Below are 17693 nucleotides of genomic sequence, written 5' to 3'. Positions count from 1 at the left end.
ATTAATTTTATTGATGTGTTGTCTACATGTGTAATTGTAACTGAGCTTTTTCGATATAAAATAATTAAATATGGAATATTTCTATTTCAGAACGAGACCAAATCATCCAGGAGCTGTAGTGGAGATCAGCGAGAATCCTCTCGACGCAAGCAAAGTAAGTCAAACCATATTATACCTCCTACAGACTTTTCAAAACTACATACAGCGTCTACCGTCGACCTTAAGGTCCCACGACCACGATCCCACGGGTTCCACCTTGTTAACAGAGTCGTTTGTCCACCTGGACTAATAGGTGAAACATCCTACGCTACCCTTACTGGTCTATGATCCTCACTTTGACACGAAGCATATGTTATCTGTAGAAAAACGCTGACGGCTGCAATACAGTTTAGAACTAATATATATACTATATATAGGGGCACCAGTTTATTTTTATTTCTTGCATTTATCATGTTGTCATCACGATTTTTATGTAAGAATTTAAAATATGGCACATATATAATATAATACTAAACCTTGTTAACATTTAGTTAAATAACTAAATCTATGATAATGAAAACTCGCTTGTCCTTTAAAATAAGACCTTGACTACATATATTTATATATAATGAATATATTAGGGGGACCGGAAAGTAATGTCGTTTCTGTCGACATATTTTACAGAAAAACCGATTGAGTTTTGCCATTCCTGCATTAAAAATTTATATACAAGATGGCAAAGGTTGTTGATAACGAAGGTGAATATATCGAAATAAAAATTTGTTAAAAATGTAGAAGCGTGAATTTAAGTTAATAAAGTTACATTGCTTTCCGGTCCCCCCAATACATAGTAGAATTACGTAATATAATTTTTAATTACAGAAATAAGTTTTCCTATTTTTTTTATGTTTCGACTTTAAAAGATAGTTTCGGTGCGAATATCCGAACGTCGTCTTTATGTGCCAAGCGCAAGCAATTTCATTAACGGGTCGCTCTCGAACGAGTTTCATTTTCCCGACTTTTTTCGTTTCTTTTTAAGTTCCGCCATGTTCAATTTTCCTCTAGCTCTAAACATAGTTTGCGTCCTTGAAAGATGTCTTTGTTGAAAGATGAACATTTGTCTTTTTTGAAAGATGAAAGATGATTTGTTCATGAATTTTAAATGTCAAATCTTTGTGGGTCATTTTATATTCTTACTTTTTCTTGTGATGTTTTGAGTCAACATTTTTAGATAGCGGTTATATCATAAATCGAAATTCGAAAATCGAATCATAGACCTGAGATAAGCAATCTTCTCGTTCTATGTTTTTTGCGTTGCATTTTTTCCTTTTTTTGAAATAAAATTTTAAATTGTGTCGGAATTTTTCATGAGATTCGTTTTTTTTATCAAGAAAAAAAAAACTAATAGCGAATAAATCGAAACAAAATTTATCTTATGATAATGTTAGCTTTTTAATGTCATTACAACCAGGCACAGACATATTTTACAGCCAAAGAGATTTTATTACGAGTTTATACATACATTATTTGCTAAAAGCCTTTCCTCTGACTAATATTTGCTTGTCATTGAACATTATTAGACCAAAAAAGTAACATATGTAGTCAAAACAAATGATGTACAAAAGGCCGCCTTATCGCAAAATGCGATGTCTCCCAGGCAATCATTAGATGGATTTAATAATAAATAAAATACTGTTGTTGAAAATAGGTGTATAAACATAATACATTCATACAAAATTCTTATACAGTTCGTATAAAATTATACAGGCATACAATACAATTAAATATATCTTTATTTACACGTACTTTTGAGTCGTCAGTTATTTTAACATTATACGGAACGCCGATCTGCTGAAAAGAGCAGGCCTGAAACTCGACAGTTGCTCTTTTAAAATAAAATGTATGAAAGGCAAACGAATCAACAAAGCAAGTTCTACACATTTCAATCAACTAAAAACTCTATAGTAAAATTTATTTTATTATCAACACTTTATTTTGGATTTGAAATTAAGAGAAGGAAGATTTAAATATCTTCTGGTATTTTAATATAATCGTATATGCGTACACTCATGCAAGAATTTAACTTTTTTAAGATGAAATTTATTCGCATTGAATTTATTTTTATTTTTTGTATTTATCATGTGTATATCTATATCTAATATATAAAATTCTCGTGTCACGGTGTTCGAACTTGAACTCTTTCGAAACGGCTTGACAGATTTTTACCAAATTTTACATGCGTATTCAGTATGTCTGAGAATCGGCTACTATCTATTTTCCATACCCCTAAGTGATAAGGGTGGTCCACCCCTAAATTTTATTTTTAATTTTTAGACAATTTTTTTTATTTTATTATGATACAGCATACAAAAATACATACAAACCTAAATTTTCACCCCTCTACGATCAACCCTTATCTTACATTTGTTAATTAAAAACTTTAATTTTTTTTTGCAAAACAACGTTTGCGGGATCAGCTAGTATATACATAATAACATATTGTAATATACAAAATATTACATTGTATTAGATTAACTGTAACACAAAGTTATTGGATGCCTTTCGCAGCTGCTGATAGCGTTTGAAACGGGTCTGATAGTGGTATGGGACCTCCGCGCTCGCAGCGTGGAGTGGCGCGGTGCCCTGGGCACAGGAGGTGCAGCCGATGTGCGAGCAGCCGCCTGGCAGCACGACGGCAAGCTGATGACCGCGCACGCGGACGGCGGCCTCGCCACTTGGACCACTCGAGCACCTAGACCCTCGTCGCTCTCCTACCCCCACGGTAAACATCTACCACCATCACCGTGTGAGCCTATAGACGGTTTCCTTTTTTATTCGCAAGTCTTGTTGCTCTCGGAACGTATGATCAGACTAGCCATACCTAACGTACGACTATAAAAGGCAAATAATACGTATACTACCTGTAATTAAACGGTTTTATTTAGTTCGACCCGTACGGAATTTGTTTATTTGGGTCAAAATTAGAAATTGAAATTTAAGCACCTTCCCGTTGTCAGATTGATCCGGAATTTGGTACACACATTTAATTTAGATGACAATACAATATAATAAAATCAATAACATTATAAATCTAAGATGGCCGCCGATACAAAATGGCGGAATACATATTTTTCCTTAACCCCCTCAATATGGGTATCAAATGAAAGGGCTACACTAGTAAAACACGATGATTATGTCAAAATTTAAAATTCAAGATGGACGCCGTTCCAATATGGCGGACTAGGTGCATATTTTTCCACAACCACAATATGGGTATCAAAAAACCGTTTAACTTAAAAGTTTTTTAAATGTATTTATGTAGTGTTGTCAGTGATATTGCTATAACAACGTCATCGCACAAGTCTACAACACTGCGCCTTGCATTGTTTCTGGTGATGTAAATGCTGCTAGCCCGGGGGCTTTTTTACCTACGAGTATATCGTAATGGAGTCAGCGAACTTAATAAAATTTAGTGGCTTGATCCTTTGCCAGTTGAAAGATGACGATCGAACGAAAGTAACTGTACCACTTGAGAAGGTAGCGAGGAGTTCACTGCTATCGAAGGTGGAATGCAGTCCATTCCTCGGATCGCCCTCGCTGTACGCGGAGATAGAACACACATCGTTAATGTGTTTGTGTGCTATGTATCATGGGTCGAATGGTATTTGAAGTGAGATCTACGGTTGAATGACAGGCGGGTGTGGCGTGTGGAACGGATTGGACATATCTGATCTTGATAGTGGGTCGGAGGGTAAACCGAGGTGCGTTCGCTTCGAGGGAATATGGATGTGTTGAGGCTGATTGAAAGTAGATTTTTGAGGACGCCTGAAAAAATTTCTAGACTGCTGAAGATAGAGATTACAACAACGGTAGCGATAAGAGTAAATCGCTTTTGGAGAGTATCGTAAAAAATAGCTTGCATTTTTTAGGGCCCGAGACGACAGACAAATATTATAATTATATTCTTACACTACACTATTTGTGAATATAAAACCGGAATGGTAAAAATGTTTTTTATATAATTTTTCTTTTTTTAATAATTTCAGCAAAAGCGAACAAAGACGGTAAATTGGAGCCATGCAAACCCATAGACAGATTGGAATGGAAAACATCGAGATCAGGGTGAGTTGATTCATTTTAAAATATTCATATTTTACTTTTGTGGGATACTTTCCAAAGCTTGAGGTAGTAACAACACGAAGTCCAAATTGGTAGTGTGTATTCATTCGTGCTTCGCCTGTAATCGACGTAAATGAACAATTTAATTTGTAATTATTGTTTATTATTTATTTAATTTAATGTTACCCGTACACTTTGAAATGTTAAGCAACAAATATTTTTTCTGTCAATAACATATGGTAGAAAAGCCTTCAGGAGTTGATAATAAACATAAGTAAGAAAAGGACCAATATTTAGCCACTTTGACGTGATGTGTTGAGTGATTTGACGGTGGCAGTTGTGTAATTCGCATTGTTTGCCGCATACGCATTTATCAGCGGGCTGGCGGGCGGTGCACTTTGTTGCATGACTACAACTGCATGTGCGGAAATGGCTAAATATTGGTCCTTTTCCTACTTAGGATGGACTTCCTCTTGAGGAAGTCCATCCTAAGTAAGAAAAGGAAAAAAGTTACCTTGGTAACGCCTATAATAATAAACCTGTAATAATAAACATAATTTATTTTCATCTACAAGTCAGTCGATAAATGTACACTGCAAGGCATAGATTTATCCCAAAGGCCGCCTTGATGAATGGTCTCCTATTGCTCTCTTCCATCAACTTCTTGCGAACTATGCTTCGAGCTACGTCGAACTATATTCAGTATATTATTGCTTTTCATCAAACACAAAAGACAAATACGGGGAACTTGTTTTGATACGATTGACTAGAATCAAACTAATAGAATGTCTTGAAGGGTATACCGGAAAAAGACAATTCCTACTGTTTTTAGGACTGAAAAAAGCGTTAGTAAATATGCGTTTTATCAAACGGAAATTACTTTGGAAGGAATGAAATTGATTTGTGAAGAATAAATAAATAATTTACATTTTACAAACAAATTCAGCTTACTTTTTGATCACTGTATTATATCTATAATATTTATTTATGTTTTTATAATATACTACTGCCAACTTTACTCTTAAATGATCTTGATTCATTAGGAACAGTGGTATCCCAGGTTGCGGGTTCTATATATGATATAATCTTATAAAATTCACACTCTGTGCATTAATTATATAGGATTGCCGCTGTTCAGAAACAATTTTCTTGCAGTAAGAAAAGGACCAATATTTAGCCACTTCCGCACATGCAGTGGTAGTCGTGCAATAAAGTGCACCGCCCGCCAGCCCGCTGATAAATGCGTATGCGGCAAACAACGCGAATCACACAACCGCCACCGCCAAATCACTCAACACGTGTTTCACCCCTCCACGGGGCATCTTCAGGAGTTATGTTACACCGATTAGTGCCAAACACAGAGTCTCTGTCTCTGACACTGCATGTGCGGATGTGGCTAAATATTTGTCCTTTTCTTATTTAGGGTGGACTTCCGCGAGGTAACGCCTGATTCAATTAAATTTTCTTGCAGCAACGATCTCTACGTAGCATAATACGATCGCCAATTCGTGCCAAGCGTGGCGACTATTGTATATTTACACATAAATATCTTTTGGGAAGGCCTATACCTTGCATTAAAGGTTTATGGGATATATAACGATCTTAATTCTAAATAAAATGTTATAATAAAACGTAATTGTTTCAGAGAGAGCTTGGTGATCTTCTCCGGGGGCCTGCCGACCGACAAGGCGGGCCGCACACACAGTATCACAGTCCTCAACGGAAAGAGTACAACCGTGCTAGAGATGGAGCACAGCGTTGTGGACTTTGTGACCCTTTGCGAAAGTCCACATGCAGCCGGTGAGCCTTTTTAACTGTTTAATATACATACATAATAAACAAAGCTTAAGTTAGAGGAAGTTAGGTGTTTTTATACACTGTTCGTTAAATATACTTAATATTACCTTATATGTATTTACTTTTAACATTTCGTGCCTCACTACCAAACTATTAATATATAATAAATCGATATCTAAATGGCTTAAATGTAGTAAAGGTGTCCCATAGTTAGATTGTTTATTGAAATATAAGTGACCACCAGTTTTTTATAAAGTGACCAGCAGTTCTTTACAAAGTGATCTACAGATTTTTATAGTGACCGCTTATTTTTTATAAAGTAAACACCAGTTTTTTTATAAAGTGACCATCAATTCTTTACAAAATGACCACCTGTTTTTATTAAGTGATCACCAATTTTTTATAAAGTGACCACCTGTTTTAAAATGTGACCACCTTTTTTATAAAGTGACCACCTGTTTTTTATAAAGTGACCAGCTGTTTTTTATAAACTGACCACCTGTTTTAAAATGTGACCACCTTTTTTATAAAGTGACCAACGGTTTTTATAAAGTGACCACCTGTTTTTTATAAAGTGACCACCTATTTTTATTAAGTGATCACCAATTTTTATAAAGTGACCACCTGTTTTTTTATAAAGTGACCACTAGTTTTTTTATAAAGTGACCACCTGTTTTTTATAAAGTGACCATCTGTTTTTATAAAGTGACTGCTTGTTTTATTTGTAAAATGACCACTATGAAACTATGTTGAAATGCGTCTGGCAAATAACTTATAACAACAGTTTCCAAGGACAGATTATTATCATTATAATTGTATTAGTCGAAAATTGTCCAATGCTTTGCATAGACCTCAAAGGCTAGGGACAGATAATAAATAATAATTAGAAACAGAATGTAATAATTCGAATTTTAAACAAACTTTTTTTCCTGGGGTATTATCAATACGATATTATTTCTGAAACCTTTGATTTTTGGATATGGTATACCATACAATAATTGACAGTGAATAGGCTATATATTTACCATTTTATAGCTTTCACACCTATAACCAATCTGAATGATCTAAAGAGAGAGGGGGGCAACGAAGGTATGTTCTTCATGATTAGGACTGACACGTGGCTATATTCTATGTTCCAGATTATCAAGAGCCTTACGCGATCGTGGTCCTTCTCCAGAACGACCTGGTGGTGATCGACCTGCTGTCACCAGGATATCCGTGCTTCGAGAACCCTTACCCCATGGATATTCACGAGTCTCCCGTCACCTGCTGTTCTTACTTCGCCGACTGTCCCTCTGATTTGGTAACTGACTATAGCTTTCTTTGATGCTCGGCTGTAAAAATGGAAAGAGACATACTCTTCTATAGTAATATTCCTGAAGCGATCTTACATTTATTCTCTAAAAAATTCATAAGTGATATTAATTAAAGATTAAACAATATTCATTTATGTATGCATACATTTAAATTTATTATATAATAGCTGTGCCCGCGGTTTCGTCCGCGTGGAATTTAACAAAGAAAATAATTAGATTGTTTAGTTTTTTTTTTCGCCCCAAAAAATGTTTATGTAACAGAAATAGCCTAAGTTACTAATTATTACATCAGCTACTTGCCGCTATAAGTGCCGTAAAAATCGGTCCAGCCATTTCAAAGATTAACCGGAACAAACAGAAAGATAGACTGACCAAAATTTGTAATTTTTTTATACATATATATACCGTACGTATATTCATAAATATAGTAAAAAGCTGTTATTCTAATATTACAAACAGGCCCATTGATTTTATTTATTTGTATAGACTCTTTATCTCTTTCTCTCTCTCTTTCTATATTTAACGTCAAAAAAAGATACAATTCATCGCATGTTACACAAGGAAGTTTTGTAATTTATTTGATTTTTAATCAATCAGGACCTTTTTTTAAAGGAAATTTGTAATCAATAGTTAAAACATAAGACAATTATTATTCTCTTTTGAAGTAAGTGGTAATTAGCTCGAAGGCTTTTACAGTTTCTTTTGAACTGCGTTCACGGAGTGGAGGGGTCCGTGAACTTAAAATAAGACAATTACACTCAAAATGATGCAGAATTTGATTAAATCATTTTACGTATCATTTTCAGATTCCCGCATTCTATTCCGTGGGACGACAGGGCAATAAGAAGGCGAGCTTTAGCGAAAAGCTGTGGCCGATCAACGGTGGAGAGTGGGCACCTGCCTCGTGTTCCTACAGTGAGATCATACTTACCGGGTCAGTCTAGCTATTTCTATTACTTATTATTACACATTACTTCGTTTATTAACATTAGGTAACTTCTTCTCTTTCTATATCTCCTTTTCAGCTGAATGACGCCCACTACTAGGTATAGCCTCTCCCGAAAATCGCCACGATGACCAGTCTTCTGATGCCTACATCCAGCGACTTCCTGTCACCTTAACTATGTGATCTATCCACCTACCAGCCCTATCCATATAACTTTTTATTACACTAAACATTACGTAAGCATGCTTGGTAAGAGAAGGACCAATATTTAGTGATAGTCGTGCAACAAAGTGCACCGCCCGCCAGCCCGCTGATAAATGCGCATGCGGCAACTGCCACCGTTAAATCACTCAACACGTGTTTTACCCCTCCACGGGGTATCTTCAAAAGTTATGTTACACCGATTAGTGCCAAACACTAATCAATGTAACATACGTCGGCTGGCGGGCGGTGCACTTTATTGCACGACTATCACTGCATGTGCGGAAGTGACTAAATATTGATCCTTTTCTTACTTAGGATGGTCTTCCGCAAAATAACGCCTGATTTCATTAAATAGACATAGTAATTGTAATGTAGCCTCATATATGTATGTATGTATGTGTTTGTATGAATTTGTATGGAAGATAAATAATAATGACTAATCAAGTTTCACTCTTCCAGGCACGCGGACGGCAGCGTGAAGTTCTGGGACGCAAGCGCTGGAACTCTACAGGTCCTGTATAAGTTGAAATGTTCCAAGGGTAAGTTTTTTAAAGTGTTTTGTTCAGCGTGTTGTTAATTAGATCTGGTCGAGTTTTTTTGCTGGAATTCTACTTAATTACTGTCATTATCATCATTTGAGATGATATACACTCCACTTCAAAATATAGGCCTCCGTAGATCGCCACGACGACTTGTCGTGTCCTGCCGGCATCATCACTTCCCGCGATCTATATGTCTTCGGTCCACCCAGCCCAGACGAGGACCTCGACATCACAACTACAAACTAAAATTATAGCATACTACTGAAATTATCAAATCTATATATCAGATCTAAACGGAAAATATCTAAATTCATAAAAAATTAAAATTAAAAATTATTTTAAGTTTGGAGAATCGATTTAAAATCGATTATGCACTTCGCGAATTTATTTATAAATAATGATATATTAAACTAAACATCAAACATCGCTTTCACGATCATGATTTATCCAAAGATGGAATTGGAAAATAAATAGATATACAAACGTGATCTCTTACTATTGACTCTACATTATTGGTAAACTCACAGTTGCCAACGAACAAATAACAGACAAAACCTTAAGGATTAAAAAGTTGAAGTGGAATAAGGCAGGCTGCACATATGGCGCGTAGAAATGAGGACCGCTGAAGCCTTCAGGCTCTAGATTAGGAACCACGGACTAGCAAGCACAACATAGGACGTTTACCCTTAGCTATGTACTGGATGTGGGCTGCTTCCAACATGTCCAGCAGTGAACATCGTACTGTTGAAATGATGATGATGACATCCTCCTACATCCCCTTCATCAGGCCACTTCCAAAGATTGCCAAGGTCACCAGTTTAGAGCTGCCAGCATCCAGGAATTTCCTGTAACCTTGGCTATGTCGTCGTTCCACCCAGCGTGGAACCAACTCATACCAAGTCTTCCGCCTCTTGGTCGCGAATCCAGAAATATTTGGCACCAACGACACTCTGTTACACTAGCAATGGTCCCTGCACACTGCGACTTTAGATGAGCAATTCTTGAAGCTACATCGATGATCTACTATTCCTTCCTTGAAGTGCCTCTCCAACTAGTGGAGGTTGGCTATCAGCTTCCTGCTCTCTTCCTTATTTTTGGTTCTGCGTAATAGCTCAGCAGCGCTGGCGATTCCGGTCCACTCTCTAATGATACGATGATCTACGATAGCAGTGTACAATTATTCAATAATGTTTTTCAGTGTTCGAACGTCGCGGCGGATGGGAGGAGGAGGGAGCTCTGAGCATCCACCAGGTGTCGCTGTGCGCTGAGTCGAGACGGTTGAGCGTGGCTCTACCACACGGTCACGTCGTTCTCTTCAAGTTCAGGAAGGCGGAAGTCACCGCTGAGACGCATGTAAGTCGAACAACGTACTATCCCGGCCTATCTTCACTCGTATTAAAATAAAAACGGTCTTGCATAACAAATATTATGGAAACGATTAAATGGATTTAAAAAAATAAAAAGTAAAATTTAAAAAGACGTTTCGTAATCTGTCATGGCGCCCGATTAACCGGCGAAATATAAAAGCAGTCGTCGATCTGGATCACAAGCTAATCTATTGTGCTATTTAATTTGGTCACATAACATTCTCAGATGCCTTTCTAAAAGATTAGTTTGTTTATGATATAACAAATTCCACATTTGAATCTTGTTTACATTTAACTAAACCCAATAATATCACGATGCCACTTGGTAGTAAATATAAGATGGAACTATGTGGCCATTTGCAAATCTAACCTATATTTATTTATGCTGTGGATACAAGAAAAAATAAATGATCAATTTTTTATTGTTTCTTCATTACACCTAATATGGAAAAGAAAAATTGACGCGTTATAAATATAAAGATAAGTATTTTCCAAGGATCTCCGCCTTACGCTGCCAACAACCTTTAGTAAGTCGTTGATCCATCTAGTGGAAGGTTTGCTCAAGATAGTTTAGAATATTACAACTTTATAATGTATATATTATATATATATATATATTAATTATGTTCAAACAACGATAAATATGTTAAAGTATGAAAATTAATTTAAGGATTTTATGTAATAAATAAAAAATTGAAAACAAAAAACTGAAGTATAAAATCATGTTTAATTTCACAATTTTCAAATTCATTACATTCATGTATTCATTTACATGCATTCTTAACTGTGAATGTAAACATTACAAGTAGTAATCTATCAAAGGCTGTTCCAAACACTGATCTGTTAAAAAGAGCTGGCCAGATATAACAGTTGCTCTGTTATACATTACTAGCTGATCCCGCAAACGTTGTTTTACAAAAAAAAAATAAAGTTTTTACTTAACAATTAAAAATAAGAGTTGATCGTAGAGAGACCAAAATTTAGTGTTGTATGTATTTTTATATGCCGCATCATAAAAAAATAAAAACAAAAATTTTTGTCTAAAAAATAGAAAAAATATTTTAAGGGTGGACAACCCTTATCACTAAGGGGTATGGAAAATAGATAGTAACCGATTCTCAGACCTATTGAATATTCATACAAAATTTGGTAAAAATCGGTCAAGCCGTTTCGGAGGAGTACGGTAACTAACATTGTGACATGGATGACATATTAGATAATATTAACTATGTAAATGAGTCACAAAACTAAGTTCCACACGTTTCGAAGCATAAATATATCATAATAACTTGGATTAAATGTGGCACTTACTGTGAAAGAAAAGAAGAATAAAAGAACTTCACTTAAACTTTAAAATCAATTCTTAAGAAATTGTCGTTCACATTTTTTTATTTTTTTTTAATTTTGAAAAAAAAATATTACTTCTCCCAGGTAATAGAGATCCCGATAATAACTGACGCGTTGGAGGAGGAGGCTTCGCCGGAACCCGAAGGCAGTCGCTCTGCCTCTTTCAGCCGCGGCGGTGACAGCGGCGAGGGAGAGGGAAGGAAGGTAACCTCGAAATTATTTATTTATTTAAAACTTTTTATTGTGCACGCTAGAAAATATACATAATAGGAAAATAATATAACGGGCGGTCTTATTACACAAGGTAATTTCTTACAGACAACCATAGTATTGAAACAGTTGAGAGATAAGTAGCGGATAGATAAAACATACAAATATTTTCTTATTGTAAATACAATATCGTACATAATAATACGGCAGACAGAGATATAGATAAAAATTTAAAAATATGTAATTTTGGTATATATACCGTATATAAATTAAACGCGTGGAGCAAAAAGCCACCCGCTGCAAACACTCACAACACTGTATGCGCTTATCACACGGCACCAGCGATAACATCACCTGCGACACTTTGCACAGGACATCGCGTCATTCATAATAGAACAAAACACTACTTATCACACGACATCACTCATTGTTAAGGCCACCCGCTCCCTAACCGCGAACAGCGTGAGCAAACCGAGGTAGGATCCGGATCCATCCTTGGCTCGCCTGTGATCCACGCTGCCGTCCCAAGCCGCATACACAACATTAACACTACACAGCTCTACTCGGGTAGAGCGGTTTACTACGTACTACGTCATCGTATAACTGGAACGCGTCTGTCCAGCTTCTGTTTCATTTTTAAGTTCACGGACCCTTCCGCTTCGTCAACTCGGTTCTGATGAAGCTGTAAAATCCCCCGCGCTAACATCATCAACTTCAACCGAAACCGATTAGTAGTAAAAAGTTGTTATTTTAATATTATAAACAGACAATCCAATTTTACTTATTTGTATAGATAATAATATACTTTTAATTTAAGATTTCAAACTAAAAGGTTAGTTTAAGAAATTTTGTTGAATTTATTTTATATGCGTACAGTCAGACTCATGAAGGATTTATTATCTGTAGTCGGGCGTGTGGGCTGGTGGGGCCCTAAAAGTGCGCGGAGGCAGCGGAACGGGCGGGACACGACGTGCTGCAGGCTTCCAGGCGGCGCTGGTGGCGTTACAGCACGGCCCACCACACCCCATCACCACACTCACCATCAACTCTTCTTATGGACTGTGAGTATATACACTATTATACAGGAAAGATATTAGAATATTATCTCTATCTCTCTTCTCTGTCCTACTTTTTGAAGACCGATCCTGGACGTAAATTCGTCAAAATCAAGGCTATATAATATACCAAGATCCCAGTGGTCATCTGTTCTGCACGCTATTTGGCCTGACCACAACCAACATGTAATTTCGCTGAGCAATGTCAATTATTTTCTTTTGACTACGAATCTCCTCATATCTGATACTCTACTATCTCTATCTCATAAACAAACCCCGGGCATAGTTAAGTCTATGGGGGGGAGGCTATGTCCAACAGTGGACGTAGTTAAAGTTATAATAATAAAAGTTCAAAAATACTTGACAAAGATTTTTAAATTAAATTTTTGAGGTTATGTTTATATGCTCTGCAACTAAATTTCTGATTGTCGTTGATTTATGGGACAATTTAAGAGATGATACACCGTATTCAAGTGAAGGATAAATTAAAAAATACACAGAGCTAATTAACACAATTTATTCATTTAAATATAAATTCCTGCTATGCATCGTATTTTAATTTCCTCTCTATGCAGTCGAATAAAAACTATTAAAATAAAAAGGATAAAGGAAAATAAAATCTTGCTAAATCATAAAGACTATTTATTTTTATAACTTATCCACGTGTACAGCAATTTTAATAGCTAAATTAAACATGCTTATTACAGCCTTCTCTATGTTGTTTAAAATTTGTATCTCCTTTGTAGGAAACTTTGTAAGTTTTTAGAATAAGCTCAGGAGTGATGACTTTGTATAAGGCAATGCGTGGGGTACAACCTGCGGTTCTCGTATCAAATGCGACTTTACTAAGTATTATTTATCGTTGAACTTTTCACAATGTTACCATTAATTAAAAAAAAAACATTTTGAATTTGAAATTGACTCCTGATTATAATGTATCCAGGATGGCATGGGGTGGCGAGCGAGGCGTGGTAGTGGTGGACATGTTCCGTCGCTGCGTGGTGGCGGCGCTTCCACCACACGCGCTCTACCTCTCCGAGCCCACCACGAGACCGCACGACCGCCAGCGCTCGCCTTCACTCGACCAGGTATCACCCACTACCCCGCTAAATACCTCCCCCACCTTTCGCCTCCAAAATTAATCTGAAGATGAACTTCACATTAGTTTTCTTTTGCGTATTTTTATTTTACATTATTAATATTTTGCAAACCTTGATGATTCCTTGTTTTAAATTTACATTTAAGTTCCTTAGTTTTTTTTTATTTATTAGCGGCTACCCCGCTTTTCCAAGTAGCGACATGGCATGACATCGTTAGTCCTGGCAGTCTATACACGCATCGGTACGTTAGCGAACACTTTATACAATGAATTTAATAAATTTACTTACTATCCACAGATAAACAATTTCACTTTTAAAGTTACGAAGTTATCATAACAATTACAATTACATCGATGAGTCCACCAGATCGTTCACAAACGTCGATCATTCCATACATAGACATTATATATCTATATGGAATTGTCGATATTAACCACAAAAGTAGGCTATAATACATATTCCTCATCCCCTCCCGTAGTGCTGTGGCCACGAAGGCAGTAGTGAGCTAAACCCCCCTACTGATACCCTCCCTGTGTCCCCGAAGCTGGAGGAAGCCCGGACGTCTCCAGTGGCCACCCCAGATCCGCCCAACGACGAGCCAGATGACCGCAAACTCGACGCAAACAGGAGAAAATCCACGTCATGGAAAACTTTCAATCTCAAACGACAGCTTTCCAAAGTAGATCTCAAATTCAAATCCGCCTTCACTGTACCACCGGACAATAAAGACGGTAATACAGATGAAGAGAAAAGCAATTCACAATTCTACTGCGATCCAGTCGAAAAGTCCGAACCGGCTCCAGAATCGAACGACGAAACACCAGACGTGGTCGAAAAAGCTACTGAAGCAATCGAAGAAGACAAAGACCTCTCGTCACCTCTTAGAGTCTGTTCAGACGTATTTGAAAGAATGCATAAGGAACTACAGGAGAGAAGTTCCTCCGATGTCTATGACAGAATGCATAAAGAACTGCAAGAGAGATGGCAGGATAAAGAAAAGAGCGAGGTATCACCTGATCTATCTCCTTCTAAACTGGAAGAAGAGAAAGTCCCGAGACCGGATAACCTTCCGTTGTTCGATGAAGAAGGTAAACCGACTAGACCTCCTCGGCAAAAAAGTAAGAAGAAGGAGGAAAAAGATCAAAGGGACCAACGGTTGCTATCGGTGCCGAACATTAAGTATAGTAAGCAGGAGGCTATGCGCGATGCAAGGAAAAGGCAGTCGACGAGCCAGCCGGCGTCCGCTTCGTTTGCGGGCAACCTAATGCGGCGCTTCAGTAAGTACCCTCAACCCGGGGTCTTCTACCATAGATCACACTCACACATCAGATCATCCGCCGACTAGATCATCTGTAACATACTAGAGTAGTTTACTTGGGATTGGATTTGAATGGTACCAGTTTTGCGATATTTGGTTCAATTTAATCACTAACTTTTACAAGATAAACTTTTGGCTCCGTAGGTTAACAGTAGTTAGTTTCAGATAACACTAAACGACTTTAAAAGCGAACTAATAAGAATTAACATAGAGGATTACGTAGATTTGACCGGTGTGAAGAGTTTTACTGTTCTGCTTTTACGCTTCTTGTGATATTTGGCTTTTTATATTATTATTTTTTTTTACAGTGTAACATATATTACTGTATAAGATGCATTTATGTTTAATCACATGTATTATTCCACGTGGTGTAACGATGTAAATGATTTTTTAGATGCGCGTGCGCAGTGATAGGTGATTGATTTGTTTGTTTTCTATTCCAAAGGACCAGGGCTCATCCGACGAGGACTCTAACTGCCTTAAATATCTATTCGCAGATTTCCTCGGTAATTCAGTTGTTAAAGTTGTAATTTTTGCATCAAGTAAAAGTAAAGAACTCTGTGTTGTTGATGTCCGTTAATGAGATGATGTTTAAATGCTAATGGTTCGAGTTCGTAGCCCCATAGCTGTGCACCAAACGCTTGATAGCTTCACATTAAAAGAAACTACTTCACTGAGTGTAGACCTCGAGTCAGTCTTGACGATTCTGACCGATGCGCTTTTCCCAGGAGATTTTGTAGCGAGCCTCTGCACGAGAGATCAGAACGATGGGGGACGATCGAACGAAGAGGTTATCGAAGTGTCCCACAGGATAGGTATGAATCATGATATACGGCTCACACTGACTAACTGGAAACACACGGGGGGAAGTCCACGCTGACTAATAAGTACATATCTGGCACAGAGATCACGTCACCTGTTCCACTTGAGTTACTAATGGATCTTATACGTTATTGTTTCTGTAGATCGTATGTCAAGTGTTAATAATCCTTGGTGAAGGTTTCCGGGATATATCACAATTGTCTTACACAACCTTTGTCTGTGTTTTGTTGAAATAACTGTATTTCATCGTTTTATATCATATTTCAACTCTGATGTTTCTTTATAAAATGAATCTTCATGTAAATAAATTACTAAATTCTGAATGACGATATGAAAGAGTAAAAATGCACAAGTCATTATAAAAACACGTTTGACTCTGCAACAAGTGAATGTAGGAACTGATCAACTTATAAAAAGTTTTCGTGTGAATAATGACTAATTTCATAATAATGAACGACAAGCTATGAAAGAGTAAAAGTAGAGTCATTATAGATCAGGTGATCTAAAACATTCGATATTAATACTGTGAATGGAATTTTGGCCGCAAAAGGTATGAGTTCTGAATGTAAAAATGTTCCCAGTAAGGTAGTTTGAGATTTCTAATATGTAAAAATAGTAAGGGTTAGTAATTGGAACTACAATTTAAAAGTAGATGTGTTTGAGAGAAGAGTGTGAGAGTAGAGATGAAGTAGAAAAAGGTAGGTCGTGATGTAGTATTGAGATCTGTAGCAGAGGTTCCGAGACGTTTTTGTTATCATAGACCACTTTTAAAATTAAGCTGGTTTCGGTGGACTCCCTGCAGCCACATTTCAACAATATTGCCAAAACTAGGAAACGTGAAAAAAAGATATAGCTATGGAAATTTCCCTTTTGAATTCATTTCTTTGAAAAGCGTTGCGGACGGCGGCACTTTGTAAGTCTCGACACCTGCTAACAACATCCAACAGAAACCAAAGAAAGTCATTGAGCTTCTTAAAATATCTATTTACATTGATAGTTGACGTCAAGACAACATTTTAGTTCTTCGTTAAAGCAGATAAGTTTTCTTGGAGTCTCGCTTACGAATTGTTTACCATTTATTTTGTCATGCCAACGTAGACCACCGTCGAGTCTCCCGCGGACCGCTTGGGGTCCACTTGGGTCAGTTCGAAGTGATGGTTTACAGGCAGTGTCAGTTGCGAGAGTAGTTGGGCGGTGCCGGGTCGGACGAGCGGTATATGTGTTGTAGATGAACGGGCCGGGCGCGGCGGGCGCGGGCGCGGTAGCGGGCGCGGGCACGGGCGCAGGAGCGGTGGCGGGAGCGGTAGCGGGAGCGGGAGCGGGCGCGAGTCGCGTGCGCCGCTCGCGCTCGCAAGGTACCCGCAAACTGCACAAGTGCCTCTCCACCGCCTCCGACGTGTACGCCGCGCCCTCCGCCCCGCAGCATTCCCTGCTCACGACGCGACAGTATTGCAGTTTTGGTAGTACAGTCACCTTGTACGAAACTTCAGTCCTTCTAACAGTCGCAATTTCTAGTTTCATTTCTTCTTTAGTTTATTTTCCGTTACGACTTCTTTTGGTTTGTCTCTGAC

At 37.5% G+C, this 17693-nt stretch overlaps 1 protein-coding gene across 4 annotated transcripts in view; it reads left to right on the top strand.

Annotated features, from left to right (window-relative positions):
* The window catches only part of Tomosyn (syntaxin-binding protein tomosyn), a 312667-nt gene that overhangs the window by 281457 nt on the left and 13517 nt on the right, over positions 1-17693 (top strand). The window contains exons 5-17 of one of the 4 annotated variants that reach the window (XM_068761392.1): positions 91-154; positions 2548-2761; positions 4026-4101; positions 5744-5898; positions 7035-7198; positions 8018-8145; positions 8821-8900; positions 10102-10256; positions 11702-11821; positions 12734-12888; positions 13826-13970; positions 14527-15259; positions 16029-16115. In XM_068761392.1, coding sequence (XP_068617493.1) covers positions 91-154; positions 2548-2761; positions 4026-4101; positions 5744-5898; positions 7035-7198; positions 8018-8145; positions 8821-8900; positions 10102-10256; positions 11702-11821; positions 12734-12888; positions 13826-13970; positions 14527-15259; positions 16029-16115 — 2276 coding nt within the window. Of the gene's footprint in view, positions 1-90; positions 155-2547; positions 2762-4025; positions 4102-5743; positions 5899-7034; positions 7199-8017; positions 8146-8820; positions 8901-10101; positions 10257-11701; positions 11822-12733; positions 12889-13825; positions 13971-14460; positions 15260-16028; positions 16116-17693 lie in introns of those variants that run through there. The other 3 variants (XM_068761391.1, XM_068761390.1, XM_068761389.1) reach the window with 3 other exon arrangements.

Source organism: Battus philenor, unplaced genomic scaffold (assembly GCF_028537555.1).
Source record: "Battus philenor isolate CCGP_79_NKW_IND1 unplaced genomic scaffold, ilBatPhil1.0.hap1 SCAF_14, whole genome shotgun sequence".
NCBI lineage: Eukaryota > Metazoa > Arthropoda > Insecta > Lepidoptera > Papilionidae > Battus > Battus philenor.
Note: the sequence above shows the minus strand (reverse complement) of the source record. Positions and strands in the feature narration are given on the sequence as shown.